Genomic DNA, 18,690 nt, shown 5'->3' on the forward strand with positions numbered 1-18,690 from the left:
AGCAATTCTGTGCTACCTAGTGCCTTTGTTTTTTTTTTTTTTGTCATAAATTGTTTTTATTGGATTTTAAACATGAACACAAATAGTAACATTTGAATTAAAAGGAAATACTTAACATAATAAAGAGAGAGAAAATAGAATAAAAAACAAGTAACATTCCAATTAGGAAAAAAACACATAAAACAACTATTTACAAGGGTGTCAACTTAATAAAAAATATTCTAAGGAGTACAGCTGCAAACAATTATCATGAAAATATCAGTTATTGTTTATGTAATAGTTCTTTTAAAATTTTCCAAGCATTATATGAAGAAGTGATTCTTGTAGATCTTGACTTAATAGTAATGAGTTCCAGCTGATACATTTCAGTTGCAATGTTTGAAAATTCATTGAAGGAGGGAATGAATTCATTATTTCAGTTTCTTGTTATTACTTTCCTTGTAATTGTTCATATGTTCCATAGAATCGGATATTTTAATCTTGTAACACACTCTGGGATTGGAGTATTAAAAATAACTAGTGATTTAGTTAAAGAAAATCTGTCAGAAAGTAAAGCCTGTAGGAAGACATTGATTGCCTTCCAATATGGCTTTAGTACAACACAGTCAAAAAACATATGCTACCAGTCAGTTTTAAGGTTTAACTTAAATCTCCAACATACTGTCTTATTTTTGGATATTTGTGGAGTGAAAAAGGAGCTTTGTAAAAACTTCCATGAAAATCATTCCATTTAAATGAACCAGTAGTTTGTTTAGATGATGATAAAATTAGTTTTTTATCCTCATCATTGGGGGAGTTATTATTTATGAGTTTAAAGCAATTCCAGTAGCTTTCTTTGTTTTATACCAGTTCCATTTTGATTGCTTTATAAATCTTGGATAAAAGACCTTTTCCAGATATTACTGTTGTACCATAAGAGATAAAAGTTTAATTATGTTAGGGGCAGAATCTCTTATCGATGGTTGCATAACTTTAATTTTGTGTTCAACAAATTATCTGCAAATTTAAACATGCAACCACAAGTCTTCACCCAAATCAAATGTATTAATTATGTATTGAGCAGAATACAATTTCCATTCATTAACTGAAACCAATATATCAGATTATTTTCCTTGAACATGGACATAGATAGTTCTTTTGTTTTAAAGTTTAATTTGGAATACTAATTTTAGAAATGATGTGTATTTCAACAGAATAGTAATAATCACTCACTATCCAGACCGTGACAAAATGCAATCCATCCTTTAGTGAGCAGAGAGCATATGGGTTTTAATGTATGTTTAGTGATTTATTTCATAATATGTATATTAATAAATAAATAAATTGTGTTTAACTGGGTAATTATGGTTGGAAAGAATAAAAGGAGAATCCAAGTCAGGTAACAATACCACAGTTTGTCTCCTTTTCATGTTTCGGTGTTTTATTTGGTGTACAATATTGTTTAATTAACTGAGTGCTATTAACATTCCCTCCATTATGCTATTCGGGATAGTTTTCTAGGTCTTTTCATAAGAGATACTTGTATTTTCATAAGTGGGGCATGTCTTTTTGGTATTCTTTATATTTTTTACTGATTGATTTTTCTTTGTATTTCCACCTCTGTTTTGTTACTTGTGAACGTGTTTTTTTTTTTTCCACCAAGTCAGTGCCTATAAATGGCCATTCTTGATCAGTGCACTACCCCTGTAAACAAATATAAATACAATAAAATAAAAATGTTCATTTGGCCATATCTGGTTTCAATGAAGACTCTTTGATTGAGACAGACTGGATGAATTTTGTGTACCTGTGTCTATCTGGGTCTTTTTCTAGATGGTCTGGTTTTCTCTCACCTCCCAAAAACATGCTGGTTAATTAAGTATATTCATTCATTTATTCATTCATTCATTTATTGAATGTGGTAACCAAGTAAGTAAGCTAATAAACTGAACATTTTCAGGCATGGCCTGGGCTCCAATGGACCAAAAGCAAGATCACAAGATAACATGAACACAGACAGACAGACAGACAAATAGACAGTCATTATAAGCAAAATACAATAAGTTAGAATGTACAGCAACATTGGTACAGACAGAGTTGCTGCCTGCTTTCATGGAATAGAGATACTGAAGCCTGACTACAACCTAGGCATCTGGGGTTTGATTACTGGCCTTGGCACTTGCGGATGTGGGCAAGGGGGGGGGGTGAAGTGACATGGCCCACTAGACACACTAGAGGGGAGGAATACACATTCTTGGGGTCAAATAGAGTGAGTGCAACCTCCCTGGTTCAAACAGGTGAAACTACTACTAATGCTTCCCAGAGAGGGTCGGGGCTGCTCAGAGAAAAATGCCTAATGTAGAAGTGGGGGGGGGGCAACCTCCGCAGTCAGGTTACTGCTTGTTCCTCCCCAGAGTTATCCTCAGTGCATGCAAGAGATAGAATACAATAGCAAAAAACTGAAACACTCATGATGGCTGCCTAAATTATGGCCTCTCCTGGATGGCTGTCACCCCAGTGATGGGGAAAGGATGGGCTGATTCATTAAGAGGGTGCTGGTAGATAGGCAGTGGGAGAAAGAAAAGCAAAAAAAAACAAAAATAGTGTTGTATTACGTAGAATATTTAAAAGTGTGATTAAGGGTATAACTGAAATAGAGAGTAAGTTGTCCGTGTATATGTTACATTTAGTCTTGCCTATGTGGCTTACATCATGGTTGAAAAGGTTACAAGAACTCAGTTAACAAATAAATAAAATAAAGTTGGAAATATACTGTTGTTGAGTTGAGCAAACTGCTTCCCCCACCATAAGCTAGTTGCAAACCGTGGTTTAAATGCTATCCACCTGACTGTACCCACTTACAGTGTATGTTCAGACATATGATTCATATCTCTACTATCTCAGGTAACCATAAGATCACAAAAAATAAATAAACACAACTTTAGCCAAATTTAGGAAGTGCAGTATATCTGTGTTCAGTTTACTTCAGCAGCTGCTCTGATAATTTTGTAACATAAAATCAAAAGCTAATATTGTTTTAAATAACACACCACTTTATCAGTTAATGGCCTTATGAAGTCATACATATATAAATCTACAACTTTACTACTATTTCACATTAAAGTATTTGCAAAAACAGTCTGTGTCTTTTTAAAACTGCTTGTTTTGTTTAATACAGGGACTATATCGAGTAAGTGGGTCAAGAGCTCGAGTAGAAAAGCTGTGTCAAGCGTTTGAAAATGGAAGGGACTTAGTAGAATTATCAGATAACTCACCTCATGACATCACTACCGTACTCAAGTATTTCTTGAAAGAGGTGAGTGGAACATGTGTACTGGATCTTACTTGCAGTGCAGCACAATAGTGGTCACTCCAATAAAACCAAGAATACTTTTAACTGGTACTAATCAGCAGTGAAAATATTCTCAAAATAAATTTCTTGGTGCATTCATCATTATTAACAAATAGCAGCTAGTTAAAGGCATAGGAAATGCTGACATTTCACAAACATTGTTACCATCACTGATTTATTTTAGTTGCTATTGGACCTATTCAGTAAACAAAGTAGCATGCTGTTGCATTATCTAAGTTAATGTTTTGTCAAAAAGTATAATTTCTCCTTTAAATGTCTGTACTCCTGGTATCAACATTTTAGAATGGCTGGTGCTATTTAATGCCTTATATATCACATTAAAAATTCTCTCTACACTTATTCTACCCATATGATGGGTGTAATTTTATTCTGTTTGTCATTACCTCAGGGATTATGTATTTACCTGTCATAATTGTGACTATTCCCCTTGGTCATCTCAGCCTACTTTTTGTCCATAATGCTATTACTGTTTTGTGGTTGCATTTGAGACACATAGAAACCACTTCCCATCATAAATGGGTTTATGTTAGCAGGGTAGGAGGAAGTTGTTGAAGCTGATGAGAGATGTAAATGCTGCATATACTTTTGGCATTAAGTTCAGTCCATATGAAGCAGTATGGGCCACATATTTATCCTTCTGGACATACTAATACTGACCTCCTCATACTCTGTCACACCCCTCATTCCCATTAAGTTAGATGCTAAGCCATTCAGTGTGAAAATCTATACCCCACAAAGGTGAAAAGAAGGCTTAAATAATCTTGCCTTATAATTGTAATTATAGTGTACTGACTACACTGTCATCTTCATCAGACAGAAACTGCAGCTCATTTTCTGCAATTATATAACATCCAAGGCTCACTTACTGACTTTGTAAGAATATTTAGCATTTTTGTAAACATGAGGGTGTGTGACATTTATTACACTGAATGAATGCATATTTTCATTTATGTTGACAATATGCTTTATCATTAGACAAAGAACCTTCTAATAATGCATTTCTTGGAAGAAGTAAAAAATCCCATGTGGAACGTTTAAGGCCGTGAAAGGTGACTTGAGTACTCTGCAAAGATAAGGGCAATTCAGAAAGGACTGCCAAAAACCTACTTGTATAACAATCCCTAAGGAGTATGCAAGTAAAGAATTAAGTAGGCATTCCTCTTATAAACATTATTCCTTGTGGTTGGATTAATTCAGAAACAGTAAGAATAGTGTGCATACAGCAAATTTTCACAATGGTGTACGAGTGTCTTCATTTTCTGTAAGATAAATGTAATATTCCTGTCCCAGAGACTTCCCATACTCTGGAACAGACTACCTATCTGTGTCAAACAGAGCTCCTCATTTTGCAAAATGTTTTATACATATGCATATATACATATACACATATATACATATGTATATATGCATATTTATGAAACATTTTGCAAAATCATTCACACTGCCTACCTTGACCTGGCCTATGCATTTGACACTCGGGCATTGTTGACAAACTCAAGATGTTAGGTACAAACCCATATGTCACCCAGTGGATAGCCAACTGGCTCACAAACAGGACACAGGAAGTTAGAATTGGGGAGTCCACCTCTACAAAGAGGCCAGTCACAAGTGGAGTCCCTCAGGGATTAGTCCCTGGACTGTTCCTTTTTGGCATTTACTTCTCAGAAATCAAGGCCAATGTCAGTGACCTCTGTCTGACTAAATTTGCAGATGATTGCAAATTAGAAGCTGTCATTGAATCTCATACTGACACAAATGTTCTCCAGGAGGGGCAGACACAGACAGACAATTGGTGTCAGAGCCATGGACTAAAACTAAATGGCAAGAAATGCATAAGAGTATCCTTTGGGAAGTCATCCATCTCTGGTAACCATCATATTAACAGCACACCTCTTAGAGTTGACCCTGTAATCAGAGTCTTAGGGACACACATTGATAGTAATCTAGCCTTTAATCATCATGTATCTACAGTGGTGAGGAGATCATTCTATGTTGCACAACTTATAAACAAAGGTATGGCATCTAAGTTCAAAGAAGTCATTGTTCCACTGTATTCGGCATTCATCAGACCTATCATTGAGTACAATGCCCCATTTGGTAGGTACCTAAACAGGCATATCCAACAACTGGAACATCCACAGAGGTTCCTCACTAAAAGAATACATTGCATAAGTAATATGTCCTGTGCTGACCGCCTCAAGGCCCTTTCCCTGTATTCTGTTTCCTACGGGCTTTTGAGAGGAGATCTATGCCTGGCATACAGGACATTGTCACACCTCATCCTCATGGCTCTCCTACATATCCGCAAAACAAACAGCACCAGAATTATCTGTTCTAAAGACTTCATCCTTGCCTCTGACATAAATAGGGCCTGCTGTAGAGAGAGGTATGTGTCCCAGAGACTACCTCTTTGTAACAGGCTCCCCATCCATGTGCAACAAAGTTCCTCCCTAACCCAATTCAAGTGCAACTTGGACAATTGGATGGACAACCAGAACTTCATCCCTGGTTTATCTCCTATGTCTCTGTTGCAAACAGGTAACCTGTAAATGATTAATCTCCCAGGCCCATGCTTACACTTATCAAGGATGTCAGAAGTTGTCAGAGATTCAGGATGCGTGGCTAGGCTTAAAAAGATCCTTGTGGTCATTAGCCTAGTAAACATATATATATATATATATATATATATATATATATATATATATATTTATATAAAGAAGCTGAGATCCTTCATAAAATCCTCCAAAGCCAGTTATGAAAATAAAATTGCCACTGATTCCAAAGACAACCACAAAGCATTCTACAGCTATGTCAAGAATCTCAACGGCAAGACTCAGATCTGCTCTGAGCTACAGCACAATGGCACTAAATATACAGAAGCAACCGATATTGCCAACATCCTGACAGATAGGTTCATTGCTAACTTTACCCGCCTCTCACCCTCCACAGGGCCCATCTTAATACCGGATGAATGCAAACAGATGCCATACACAGACTGTCTCAAAAAACTCTAGCTCTACTCCGTTGCATATCGCCTACTCAGAGGTGATCTCTGCCTAACATACAAAGCTATGTCAAACCCAGAGCTGTTGGACATGCTACACTTAAAGAAATCCCAATCTTTCTGAACCACACTGTCCAGGGACCTAAACCTTGTTACCACAATAAACAGAACATGCTGAACGGATAGATTCCTGTCCCAGAGACATCCCATACTCTGGAACAAACTACCCATTCATGTCAAGCAAAGCTCCACATTGGCCCTCTTTAAGAAAAATCTTGACGACTGGATGGGAATATATATATACATATATATATATATATATATATATATATATATATATATATATATATATATATATATATATATATATATATATATATATATATATATATATATATATATATATATATATGTATATATATATATATATATATATATATATAAAATACATATATTAGTAAAAATGCACAATATATTGTAAAAACAACATCAGTAAAATGAGGACCAAGTTATAATATAGTAGCTCAAAATACTATAGTGAGAAAACATTGATATTTCAATATGATAGTTTCTGAGAATGAAAGAGAAAAAACATGCATGGAGAGTCTTTTGAAGATTTGTGTAGAGATCAAGTCTAGCTGGTAAGAGAGGGTCATGACAGACAGAGGCAAGAGTCTTCAGATAATTAAGGACAAAACCTGAATCATGCATTAATTAAGAAAGATTTAGAGAGAAATGTTAGAGGGCATTGACATGGTTTAGTAGGGTCATGGTAAAGCAAAGTTTCTAGTATGATAGTTTTGAAAAAGCTGTTAATGTTGTGTGAGTAGAGAAAATGTTTACATAAACTATTTACAGGAGTGGGAGCAAAACCATATAAATAGTTTTGAGGGAGATATTGATTTTGCATGCATAGTGAAAATCAAACATAAAATCTATTTACATGAGAAACACCAACTTCCCCATCTCTGTCTCTCACTCTCTCTCTCCCTCTCTCTCTCTCTCTCTATATATATATATATATAGATATAGATAGATCGATAGATAAATATATTAATCTTGTTTGAAAGGGTGAAGTATGTTCTCTGGCTGAATCTAAAAAATTGTTCATGGAGATCAGTGCTCTACCCTGGAAAATAAATAAATACAAATAAAATAAATTAAAATCTAATATCTGCTAGAAGAGAGTTCTAACTTTTCGCTATTGCAAATGAATGCAGAGAGTCTCAAGAATGTTTTTTTTTTGTTTTTGTTTTTTGTTTTCACAATAGTAAATCAAATTTGGGTTGAAGGCTCATAGTGTTTTGGTGGGATTATAAATTTGTAGTAGGTTATTGATTATTTGATTTTCATTTGGTTGCATGTGGTAAACTATGTTAAATTGAGAAAGACCATATTATGTTTTTGCTCTAGCTAGTTAGCTAGTTGTAATGGTATGCAGTGATGTAGTTTACTAGGTAGGTCAGTAGCAAATCTAGCGTTTTTAATATTGACTTGTTCTAGTAGTTGAAAGCAAGTTTTCTGTATATTAGTCAATACAGATGCTGCATACTGTAAACTAAGCAGGACTACAGTTTTGCTTGTTACTAACTGTGGTCTCTGGATTAGGTGCATTTTTAGTTCATATATCAGGCCTATTTTTTGTGGGTTGTAAATGTAATATAGTTTATTTACAACATTTAAGTGTTCAGTACTGGTTATGCCTAGTAGCTTGGTATGTGATACCTTTTCTCTACTAGTATTACTAAGGGATATGACTTGGAATTGCATGCTGCCTTATGGTATACTTTTAGGTGTAAAGATAATTACCTTTTTCATTTATTAAATAACAGATTAGAGTCTAGAATCCATCTTTTAATGCCATTTAAAGTCTATAGAGTGGTAATTGCTTAGCTGGTGAAGGTATATATATATATATATATATATATATATATATATATATATATTCTGGTTAAATCATCTGCATATGGCACAGCGGCATTTTTTCCTATTTATTCACATCATAAATTAAGATGTTAAGGAGGAGAAGTCCCAGTATGGATCCCTGAGGGTTACCTGCAGAGATTTGGTATGATGAGTAGGAGTCTCAGCAATGTATAGATATGGATATATTTTTTGGCACAGTGGATATTAGAATGGTTGCTATGTATAACCTAAACAAATAATACAGTAAAACATGCAGCAGTAGAGAGCATAAAACAATCAATACTGATTTAGGACACCTGTAGAAATGTAGATTGACTGATAGATTGATTTCTGCTTTATTGACCATGTTAGTCTTGCTACGGCAGTGGTCTCTTTTCAGGGGAGACCCGATGTGGTATTCATAAAGACTAAAGGGAATTTGGCCGGTGCACATGAGATCCTTTACATCCATCTGAGCTACCATCAACTCAGACAGATAAGGCTTCAGTTTAATGTCTCATCAAAGGGATGGTACACTCAGAAGTGCATCACCCCTACATGTTGCAGTACAGTCTAATTATTGACAAATTAACCAACTACTTTGTGTGGGAATAGAACACACAGCCCTCTGCCCCAAAGTTGAATGTGCTAATTGTTATACTACTGAGACTGCTTAAAAAGTAGTACAGGGCTAGCCAAATTAATAGAAATATCAACAAATCTTTAGTGTCTTTCAGTCTGGCTTTTTCAGAAATTCAAAAATCATTTCATTTTGCAAATTCTTTAAGGATAAAGCTGTTTAGCATGAAATCACTACATGTTATTTACCTACATAAAGAGAAATGACATTATAATGACATGGCTCCATAGTCTTAAAAATGGGTAAATTGGATGAGTTAATGGCACAAAGGCATGCAAAAGTTGAGATTCTGCTCAAAGAACATATTCCTGGATCAGAAATTGCCAAAAAGGTTGGAGTTAGTTGCCCGTCTGTCAGCTGAATTCGGAAGAAACTGAATATTGCTGAAGGGTTGTCAACCTGACATTCTGGCAGATGTGGTTGTAGAAGGTCCACAACTCCTTGGGATGATTTGTATCTGATCAGAGAATGCCGTAAGAATTGCAAGGCATCCGGTAGACAGCTGCAGGGGATGCTGGAACAATAGGGTGTTAGAATGAGTTATAGAACTGTCCAATGGAGATTTCAATATGCTGGGCTTCGAGTTTGCAGACCTCTTAAGAAACAGAAATTGTCCAATCAAATGCAGGCAAAAAGACTGCACTGGGTAAAACAGTTTCAAAACTTATCAGAAGAAGATTGGGAACGGGTTGTTCTCAGTGATGTGAGCATAATACCGTGTTCGTATCTGCAAGCAGAGTATGTCAGATGACAACCTGGAGAGCAGGTGAGGGACGATTGTATCATTCAGCACATCAAGCACCCCACATAAGGGATGGTGTGGAGCATTATGAGCATCTTTGGAACAGGTTGGCTCTACATTGTTCAGGGAAACATGAAGCAGAAACAGTAAAGAACAAGTACTACAGCAACATCTGCTTCCTCAGCTGTGTGCCTGGGCAAAGAACAAAGGATTTACCAGGACAGTGGACTTCATCTTTGTGCACAGTGGTGTCCCATGTCACAAAGGTAGATAAGTAAAAGTTTCCTTGAGTTTCATGATATTGAAGTGTTACCATGGCCGGGTAACAACCCAGGTAGGAATCCAATAGAGAACTTGTGGGCTATTCTGAAATCAGAGATGAAGAAAATGACTATAACAAACCAGCAGCAGCTGACTGAAGAACACATTTCAGCTTAGGCTTGCAATGCTTCTATGACTGAACATTACTATGAAATTGTTCATTCTATGCCTCAACGAGTTAAATCCTTGATAATGGCCAAAGTGTCATTCATAAAATATAAGGACATTGTATTAGAACATTTTCTCATATAACATGAATTATATTGTTTGTCATTTCATATACTCATATTGGTTTATATGGCAAAACAACAACAAAAACAAAAATGAAAAGAATAAAAGCACTGATTTCTATTAATTTGGCCAACACTGTACTTAGAACAACTTTTAAGAGATGTTTTCTCTTCATGATGAGGGAATATTATGAGTTGGGATTCTTAGTGATTGCTGTCAGAAAGTCGACCGGATGTACCTTTCATTGGGAGGAAGTATTATGGCCAAAACTAGTGATTCTTGAATGATAACAGCGGGAGATTTCACTGGAAAAGAGTGTGAAGCGACAGGAAAACACCTCTTGATCTTTCTGGAGGATTATTCTACATCTACCTGAGATTACACATTACATTTGGCAGATGTAAAACCAGACCAGTAAGGCGTTGTTTTAGAGACTTCCTGTTACAGAACTGAGTTTGCATTTATTTTATGTGTCACTATAAATAAAACACAATGAACTAAAAATTGTGTGTGTGTGTGTGTGTGTGTGTGTGTGTGTGTGTGTGTGTGTGTGTGTGTGTGTGTGTGTGTGTGTGTGCGTGTGGTACAGACTATATATTTTTTTTCTGGCAGGCAAAATGTGGTTGTTATACCAGCACTGTTTCATGCCTGCTTCACAGCCTGAAAGTTCACCAGCATTTTTTTTGTTTGTTTAATTTCCCCAAGAAGACATGGATATTTGTTGTTGTGTGAGTGAACTGTAAACATTTAGTTTATTAAAATGGAAAAGTTTGTGGAACTTGTGTTGCAGAACAACATCCTTGACCTAGTCTATAATAAACATTCATGAGAGACTACCAACAAACAATTGATCAGTTTCAAGGAAGAAATATATCTGATATTGGTACTGCTCCTTTCATATAACATCCATCACTGAAGAAACACAATGTAGCATATTTCATTTACTTTGAGAGATGTGCTACTCAAGTGAATTGGGCTTATGCTGTTAAGGCAAAAATTTGTCTTTCCAGTTAGCAGGGAGGCACTGAAAGATAACACTGGCATAGAAGGTACAGATTTTTAGACTATAACAAACTGAAAAAAGGACTACTTGCTATGGCTGCCGTATCTACTAAAACTCAAACTATAAAATTTCATAAATGGACATTTAACTCAATAAAATTATCAGAGCTCAAATGTCTGATTTATAGCATATCAATAGTTGCATAAAAAAAACACCAAAACCTTGGGCTCCTGTAACAAAACCAGAAATTTCTATCTCCCTCCTCAAAACCTTCTCTAGCCACATCTCTCCTCTTACCCTGTCTACTTTATGCAGCCCCAGTCCTTACTAACCTTCAATCATCTATTCTCAGCAAACTAGAACAAACCTACAATAAAACATCTAAATTTGCTGCAAATCTCCCATATAAATCTCACCACTGCCTTGCTCTTAAATATTTGCAATGGCCTGAATTCCCAAAACAACTTCTCCTCAAACAACTGCATATAACTCGTTCTATTCTTTATAACCCCACATCCTGCCCCTCTATCTCCAACATCATATCTCACTATAACCCCCACCGTCAACTCCGCTCATCAGACAAACATCTTCTAGACATTTACAAACCATCAAAAAATATTGGCAAGTCGTTATATAAATACTTAGTTGCTCACTCCTGGAACTCCCTTCCTCATAATATTAGAAGTATCCCCATAAGTCCCAATTCAAACTGGTACTCAAGCACTACCTACAGAACACCTGGTCCTGCCCCTGTCTAGCTCCAACCTGATCCAGCTTACCTTCTTTCCCAATACCATTCCCCATACTCTCCATCTTTTCTCCTTTCTCTCTTCTTGCTCCTCTTCCTAGCAAATCAAACCAACTCCCACTATGAGTGCATAATCCGTTTCCCCCCTTGCACCTTCACCATAATGTTGGAACTATTCTTATGTATATTCACTTATACAAAAACTTGTACAAACCAATATAGTGGTGTTAACAGCTTTTAGGTGTAATAATTCTTATAATAATGTGATTTCCATTTTGTACGTTGTAATTGCCATTGGAGCTATCTGGTCTCCTTTGTATTATAAAGTTTTATTATGATGTAATCTCTTTTTGAATGTTTGTAATTGCAGGTGGAGATTTTCTCCTCGGGTCTCCACTGAAAACGGGCCATTTTGGCTCAGTTGGACCAACCCGGTTAACAAATGACAATAAATAAAAAATAAATAAATGTTTTATATTTACAATTAGTAAGCTAGTAAAAACAAAGTAATATATACTTTTGCTGCTGGCAAATTCAAAAGGGCACTTCAAGCTGTAAACATCAACAGGATTTTCATAATGACCTTAACAGTTTTGAGAAGTTGGTTGTGCTAACTGAAAGATTGTTAGCTAATGAAGTCTTGTTTAGAACTTTGGAATCTTAAGTTTGTAATTAGAAATCTGCAGAAATGTGTAAACATCCAGAAATCCTAAGCAAGGGAAATAACTAAGCCAGCAACTAGAACTGAGCAGATACCTATAAACATCCAGAAAATATCAGCAGTTGAAATAATATGTTCTATATGTAGGAAGAGGCACATTTGCTAGAAAATAACTAGCAATGCTATAACTAACAAGCATGGGTCTTTTAACCAAGATACTAGCAATGGAAATGTTGTGCCCCTCAAAAATGTGATTTCTAAACAACTTTACTGTCGCTCGTTTAGTCAGAATGAAGTAGACAAACATTGTGAGTTCTTGTTCAAGTAGCTTTATGACATATAAATGCATTATAAATGAGGCAAAGTATCTTTAACTTATAAACAAACTAGCTATCATACACATAGATGTTCATACGCTGGCTGTACTCTCAAAATGGCACTGAAGCTAGCATGTGCTTGTTATTTATATGCAGGTACAGACCTTGGGAATGTTTCTTAAAGGTACAACACATGAGTTATTCTACATTTATCTTTGGAATGTGGCAAATTAACTGCTAGAACAGTAGCATCAGTCAAGTGTATCTGGGCCAGTAGTAGTTTAGCTAAGTGCACAGTATTAGTGCATAGGAAGGACATGGAGGGGTTATTATAGTCTGCCAGTATGTTCACACTTATTTAGGAACCTTATGTCTGCAACTCAAAAGTGAAATGTCGAAATGCTATATGTTCACTGAGATTTAGAGTATCCTAAAACATATGTAGAAATTTAGACAGTGTGAGGTAACATGCTGCATACTCTGACTTTAATATCAAGTTTAATACATGGTATTATAACAGGAAAATATTTTTCCAAGTTCAAGGCAGTGTGGAAATTATCGGGGAATGGTGCACAGTTAAATATTCTGTGGCCTGAATATACTAAAAGTAAAACTGGGAGGGCAGCAGCAACTTGACGTACTACTGAAACACAGTCTTGAAAACATTCCTAGTTAGAATGGGCAACAGTAGTAGCTTGACACACTGCTAAGAACACACAATACTGAAAATGGTCCCAAAAAGACTGGAGGAGGTTTAAAGTAGCCTGACACACTGTTAAACAATACACAGTCTTGATAAAGAAACATGGATAGATGTAGAAACCACAGGAGGAACTAAAACATGGCTTTAGGATAGGAAAAGTTGAAGAAACCTACTACTAAATCTTACAGAAAACTCCAGTTGCTAATTTAGTGAAGGAAGTCAGTGCAAAAACTAGGAAGAAACAGCGGTACATGGTACGGAACCTTGTCAAATGATTTTGCCTCCTAAACTAATGCAGGATGCCTCGGTAAAGACTGAGAAGGCGAGAAACCTGTAGTAACAAACTCAATAAAAGCAAAAAAGGGAACCCAAACAGAGTCCTAGCATTTCCTGCATAAGGTCAAAATATGGGCTAGTCAAAAACAAGACTCTCTCAGCAGCAAGTACGTAGTAGATAGAAGCTACTAAGGTAAAAGTTAGTGAATTGCCAAAAACAAAAGTAGAAGAAAATCATTTGCATGACTTGCATTTTAAAGATGGAGAAGAAGAAGATGAAAGACTTAAATCTGCATTTCTAGGTTAAGAGGCTATGCCTTCCTCTTCACATCAGATTACTGATAGAATCATTGCTGACTTGGCAATGACATTTTTTAGAAAGCAAAATGGAACACACAAAGCATGGTGAGAAAAAAAAGATTAGAACTTGAAACAGGTTAACAAGTTATTCCCAGCACATACCCATATTTTGAGCTAAAGAATGACTTAGTGTACAGGGTCAATGAAGACAGAGAAGAAAAAAACTTCAAGGTTCCAAAACCGTTTTAGAACACTTGAGATGAAACTGGCATGCAGTCTTATTTTGGGAGGAGTCTTGGGATGGAAATGATAAAACTAGAATTTTAGCTAGTTTTTCTTATTGGCTTGTTGTAATTAAATACACTGAGAACTCTATGTAGCAAACCCAGAATGTCAAAAAAACTGAGCCGAATCCTAGGTTCAGTAGTCAACAGATACCTTATTACTGAAGTCACATTCAAATAGATAGACATGAACAAAATCTAATAATGGCTACTGATATATTCTGATGACTATAGACTATACTTCTAAATTTCCAGAAACGTTACCCCTGGGAAAATTCAATGCTAAGTCAATATTGAATGAGCTGGCATTGTTGTTCTCCAGGGCAGGCACAACCAAAGAAATACTCACAAATCAGGGATAACAATTTATGTCTAGGGTAGTACACCAGCTTTGCCAGTGTTTTAAAGCAAAACAGTTAAGAAAAATGAAGGGTTAGTGGAGGACTTCAATAAAATTCTGAGGTCTCTGCAAAAAAAATAAATAAATTAATTAAAAAAAAAGGTCAGAATCGGGATAAGTTAGATCCTTACCCCATTTTCTTAATGTATGAGAGATGCTCTCAGGATTTTTTTCATTCGATTAACTACATGGTAGACATCCACTGGGCCTGTCTGACACAGCAAAGGAGACATGGGATGAAGAGAAAACCCTTGTTTCTGCATTTAGCCTGGGAGCTGACATAGATAATAATAGTATGGTATTGGGGAACTCTATACCAGCTGTTCAAATAAACAAAGAATAATCTAAGGTCTAAAAGTAAAAGAGTGTTTACTAAAAAATGAAGACATAGTTTCTGAGCTACATGAGGTGGTTAATTTAATACAGCATCATATTCAACTATGCCAGGGAGAAGGTAAACCTAAAACCGTAAGGGATATCAGATCCTCAAAGAAAAGTAATAAGTGAAGTGAAGGAAATCTTTAAACTAGGAGTTATTAAGGAGTCCAAAATTGAATGTTTGGAGCTTCACAAGACTCAGCACTGGCAAAGGCATCCCTCTTGCTGAGTTAGAATATGAATTGCTTATGACAGCTGCAGCATCTGAGGAAAGCTCTAAATCCCTTTAATCTATCACAGACAAAATGTATTGCTTTGTAACCAGCTCTCCACTCTGAGTACATCACAATCAAAAAGGCCAATGGACTTCCATGAAAAAAGAGACAGCCTTTTACATAGTTTCCTGCTTTTCAAACCATTAAACCAAGATACTACTACACCTCCCCCATTTACCAAACGTATTATCAATATACCATCATACAGCCTCAGAAGTTCCACATATACAGTAGATGTCAATAACCTTTGCTCCACAAAAGTATTTAGTTCCTGACAGAAAAGACCCTTTGTTGTGTTGAGATTTAATCCCAGTGGCTTATCAGGCAATTCCAATGTAATGTACTGGGAAATGTATTTTCTATTCACACTCAGTGCATATGTGTTTTCCCCTAATTGCAACAAGCACTGATGTATATAATTCTCCAAGTGCTACTCTGACTCTCATGTTTTCTTAAAAAAACATGTCTAATCATTGCTATGGAGAGTATATATGGCCAGTGCTGTCTACAGTGTTAATTATCTGTTTTCAAATAAGCATTGTTTTTAAATAAGGAACCAGTGGGGAGAAAAAAAACATGACCATTATCCAGAGCAAGTGAGGCCTAAATTGACCATAAGCTCTGAGATAAGTTAGTTCATGAACTAACCTCATGTTAACAGGATGTGGATTGGCTTCTCCTGACCTATTAATTTGGGACAAGACAGGCAGGGAGACAACATGTTAGTCAATAACATGCAGTCTCATTTCCAGTTTCTTTTTATGGGTTAGCGTAATTATTTCAGTGGTACATTAATTATATTTGTGAAATATTCAACCATAATATGATTAGCTTCATGGTCTAGGTAGATGAAGTCCCCCACTATTGCTCTCATGACCAAGCTTTTTTTTTTTTCTTTTGTTAATCTTTATTATTTTTATTGCAAAACAGTAACAATAAAACAGGTAACCAATGTGAAACAAACTGACTTCAACAGGAGCAAAAAACAGCTAGAACATACTCAGGCCATTTTATAACACTCTAGTAAGAACACAAAAAAGACAGGGGTTCACCACATAAAAAATCCAAGATACTCAAGCATCATATTAACATATGTGTAACCTATATGTAAGCTTAATTATAACCCCTTTAATAAACATCCTTTGAATTATACACTTAAGTCACTATTGTGCTAATGTAGAGATTTGCCTCATCCCTAACAATCTGGCCTACTTGTTAATTGCATTAACAAAAATGTCAGAGTCTCATATTATCAAACCTCTTGAGAAAGTGCGACTTGGCAACAAAGAATTTCAGAAGGAAGTGTAAATGCTAAAGACAGAATTTGAAATGACAACAAAATCGACACATAAGGAGGCACCAGATGAGTTGCATTCCCCACTATATGAGTGGTCTGATTAATTTACACTGCAAAACTTATGTCTGCTCTCTGCTAATGTTAGTCTGCAGCCCTTGCATCTAACTTCATAACCCACCATGAGAGACGGAAGGAGCTGGATGCAGGAGCTTGAACGTTTCCAGATAAAGCAGTAAGAATACAGATTTCCCAGGGTTCTCAATTTCAAGGTACTGGTCTAAGACCTTAAGCATGCTATATGCTTTTTGTGTTCTGGAGACAGAAGCATTTTGTAAATATGGGATACTCTAAGGGGAACAACCCTCTCCACCCACTTAAGTTAAAGACCAAAAAGTGCATTGTTCTCAGGAGACAGGCTTAATTATGCCCTTCAAATAAGAGGAAAGGATTGCATGGTGAATTTGAAAGTATTTCCATCTCAGAGTTTGGGCTAAATTATAACAAATAAAGGACTGATCAAATGAGGCTATGTTTTTTACACTGTTCATATAGACTTTATGCTTTTAGCAGCCCAGTCAAGCCATGGGGAAGTATTAACTTCAGTTTTAAGCAAGGCATGGCCCAACAGGGGACTGTCTATGGGCTCCTAAGTAGGAAATATGACTGCTTTCCTTAAGGACATTACTGCCTTGTAGGTTACCAGAATACAGTGCCACATCATAAGATGTTTAGGTAGTTCATGAGAATTGCATCAAAAAACAAAGCTTAGGAATATGCTTTTCATCACATTAGCTGCCATCATGGCCCATAAGGTATAGTTCTGTTCACTGGCTATCAGGACTTTGTGCAAGGCGAAGGTTTGTGTATAATAGAACATTGGGGGACTCTCCCCTGCTGTGAAGTATGTCAGATTGGACCAAGTGCTTGAGAAGTTTAAGTCATCTTCTGTGCCCAAATAAAACTAAAAAGAAGCATCTTTATTTTCTTAATTTAAACTAGGGATAGGCAACAGGTGGGAGATATAGTAAATACAGTTGTATACTGTCACCTTGATAGCACTGATCCTGATAAGTCGAGAGTGCCTAAGCCTCCCCAAAAATGGATCTCTACAAATATTTTCATCCTTTGTGATTGTCATGCTTAGAGAAATGAAGGAAGAGTACCATATATTTAGGGAGTTCATAAGTTCCATCAAATAAGAAGATCAGCAAACATTGGCACCAATGCTCCAGCAACAAAATCGACTGGAAAAATTCAATCATAAAGGCATTAACCTTTAGTCGGGAGGCCACATGGAAACTATCAAATATATATGTTAATAGGATGTATGTCTGATTGAATCTTTTCTGAGAGAAACAGGTAGTCATTAGCTAACAGCATCACCCTTACTTTGAATTCTTCTAACAGTTTCAACCCATGTGGTTAGGGGGTTTGAACTGCATGCTGGTTAAAAGATTTAATTGTGAAAAGGAGTAAGGAGGGTACAGAGCATCGCCCTGTATTATGCCCCTGAAAGTCTCAAGAGGATAACAAGTCAGAGCCTGTCAAAACCTTTATCCAAGGATAATGGTATAGCGCTTTGACTGCCTTCATCTAAGCTGAGAAAAATTCAACTGCCCCATCATTGCCCAGACACAAGTCCAGCTAACCAAATCAAATGCCTTCTCAAAGGCAATGAGCATGACAGTGAGTGTTGACCAATAGTCTGTACTTCTTGCATGAGAGCTGCTAAGCCTCTGCAATGGCCAGTGCTGGATTTCACTACCACAGTTCAATTTCGGGAGGCATGTGTCAGATGTGCAAGAATGATTCATAGGTGCATCATCAGGATTATGGCATATACCTTAGCTATG

At 36.3% G+C, this 18,690-nt stretch overlaps 1 protein-coding gene across 4 annotated transcripts in view; it reads left to right on the top strand.

The window, feature by feature from the left end:
• The window catches only part of LOC122812148 (GEM interacting protein), a 1,774,188-nt gene that overhangs the window by 1,606,118 nt on the left and 149,380 nt on the right, over positions 1-18,690 (top strand). For all 4 annotated transcript variants that reach the window (XM_044084459.1, XM_044084456.1, XM_044084457.1 and 1 more), the window contains one exon: positions 3,158-3,295. In XM_044084459.1, the coding sequence (XP_043940394.1) occupies positions 3,158-3,295 (138 nt within the window). The remainder of the gene's footprint in view (positions 1-3,157; positions 3,296-18,690) is intronic.

The sequence above is a fragment of the Protopterus annectens genome, chromosome 9.part0 (assembly GCF_019279795.1).
Source record: "Protopterus annectens isolate FY-2018-M chromosome 9.part0, PAN1.0, whole genome shotgun sequence".
NCBI lineage: Eukaryota > Metazoa > Chordata > Ceratodontiformes > Protopteridae > Protopterus > Protopterus annectens.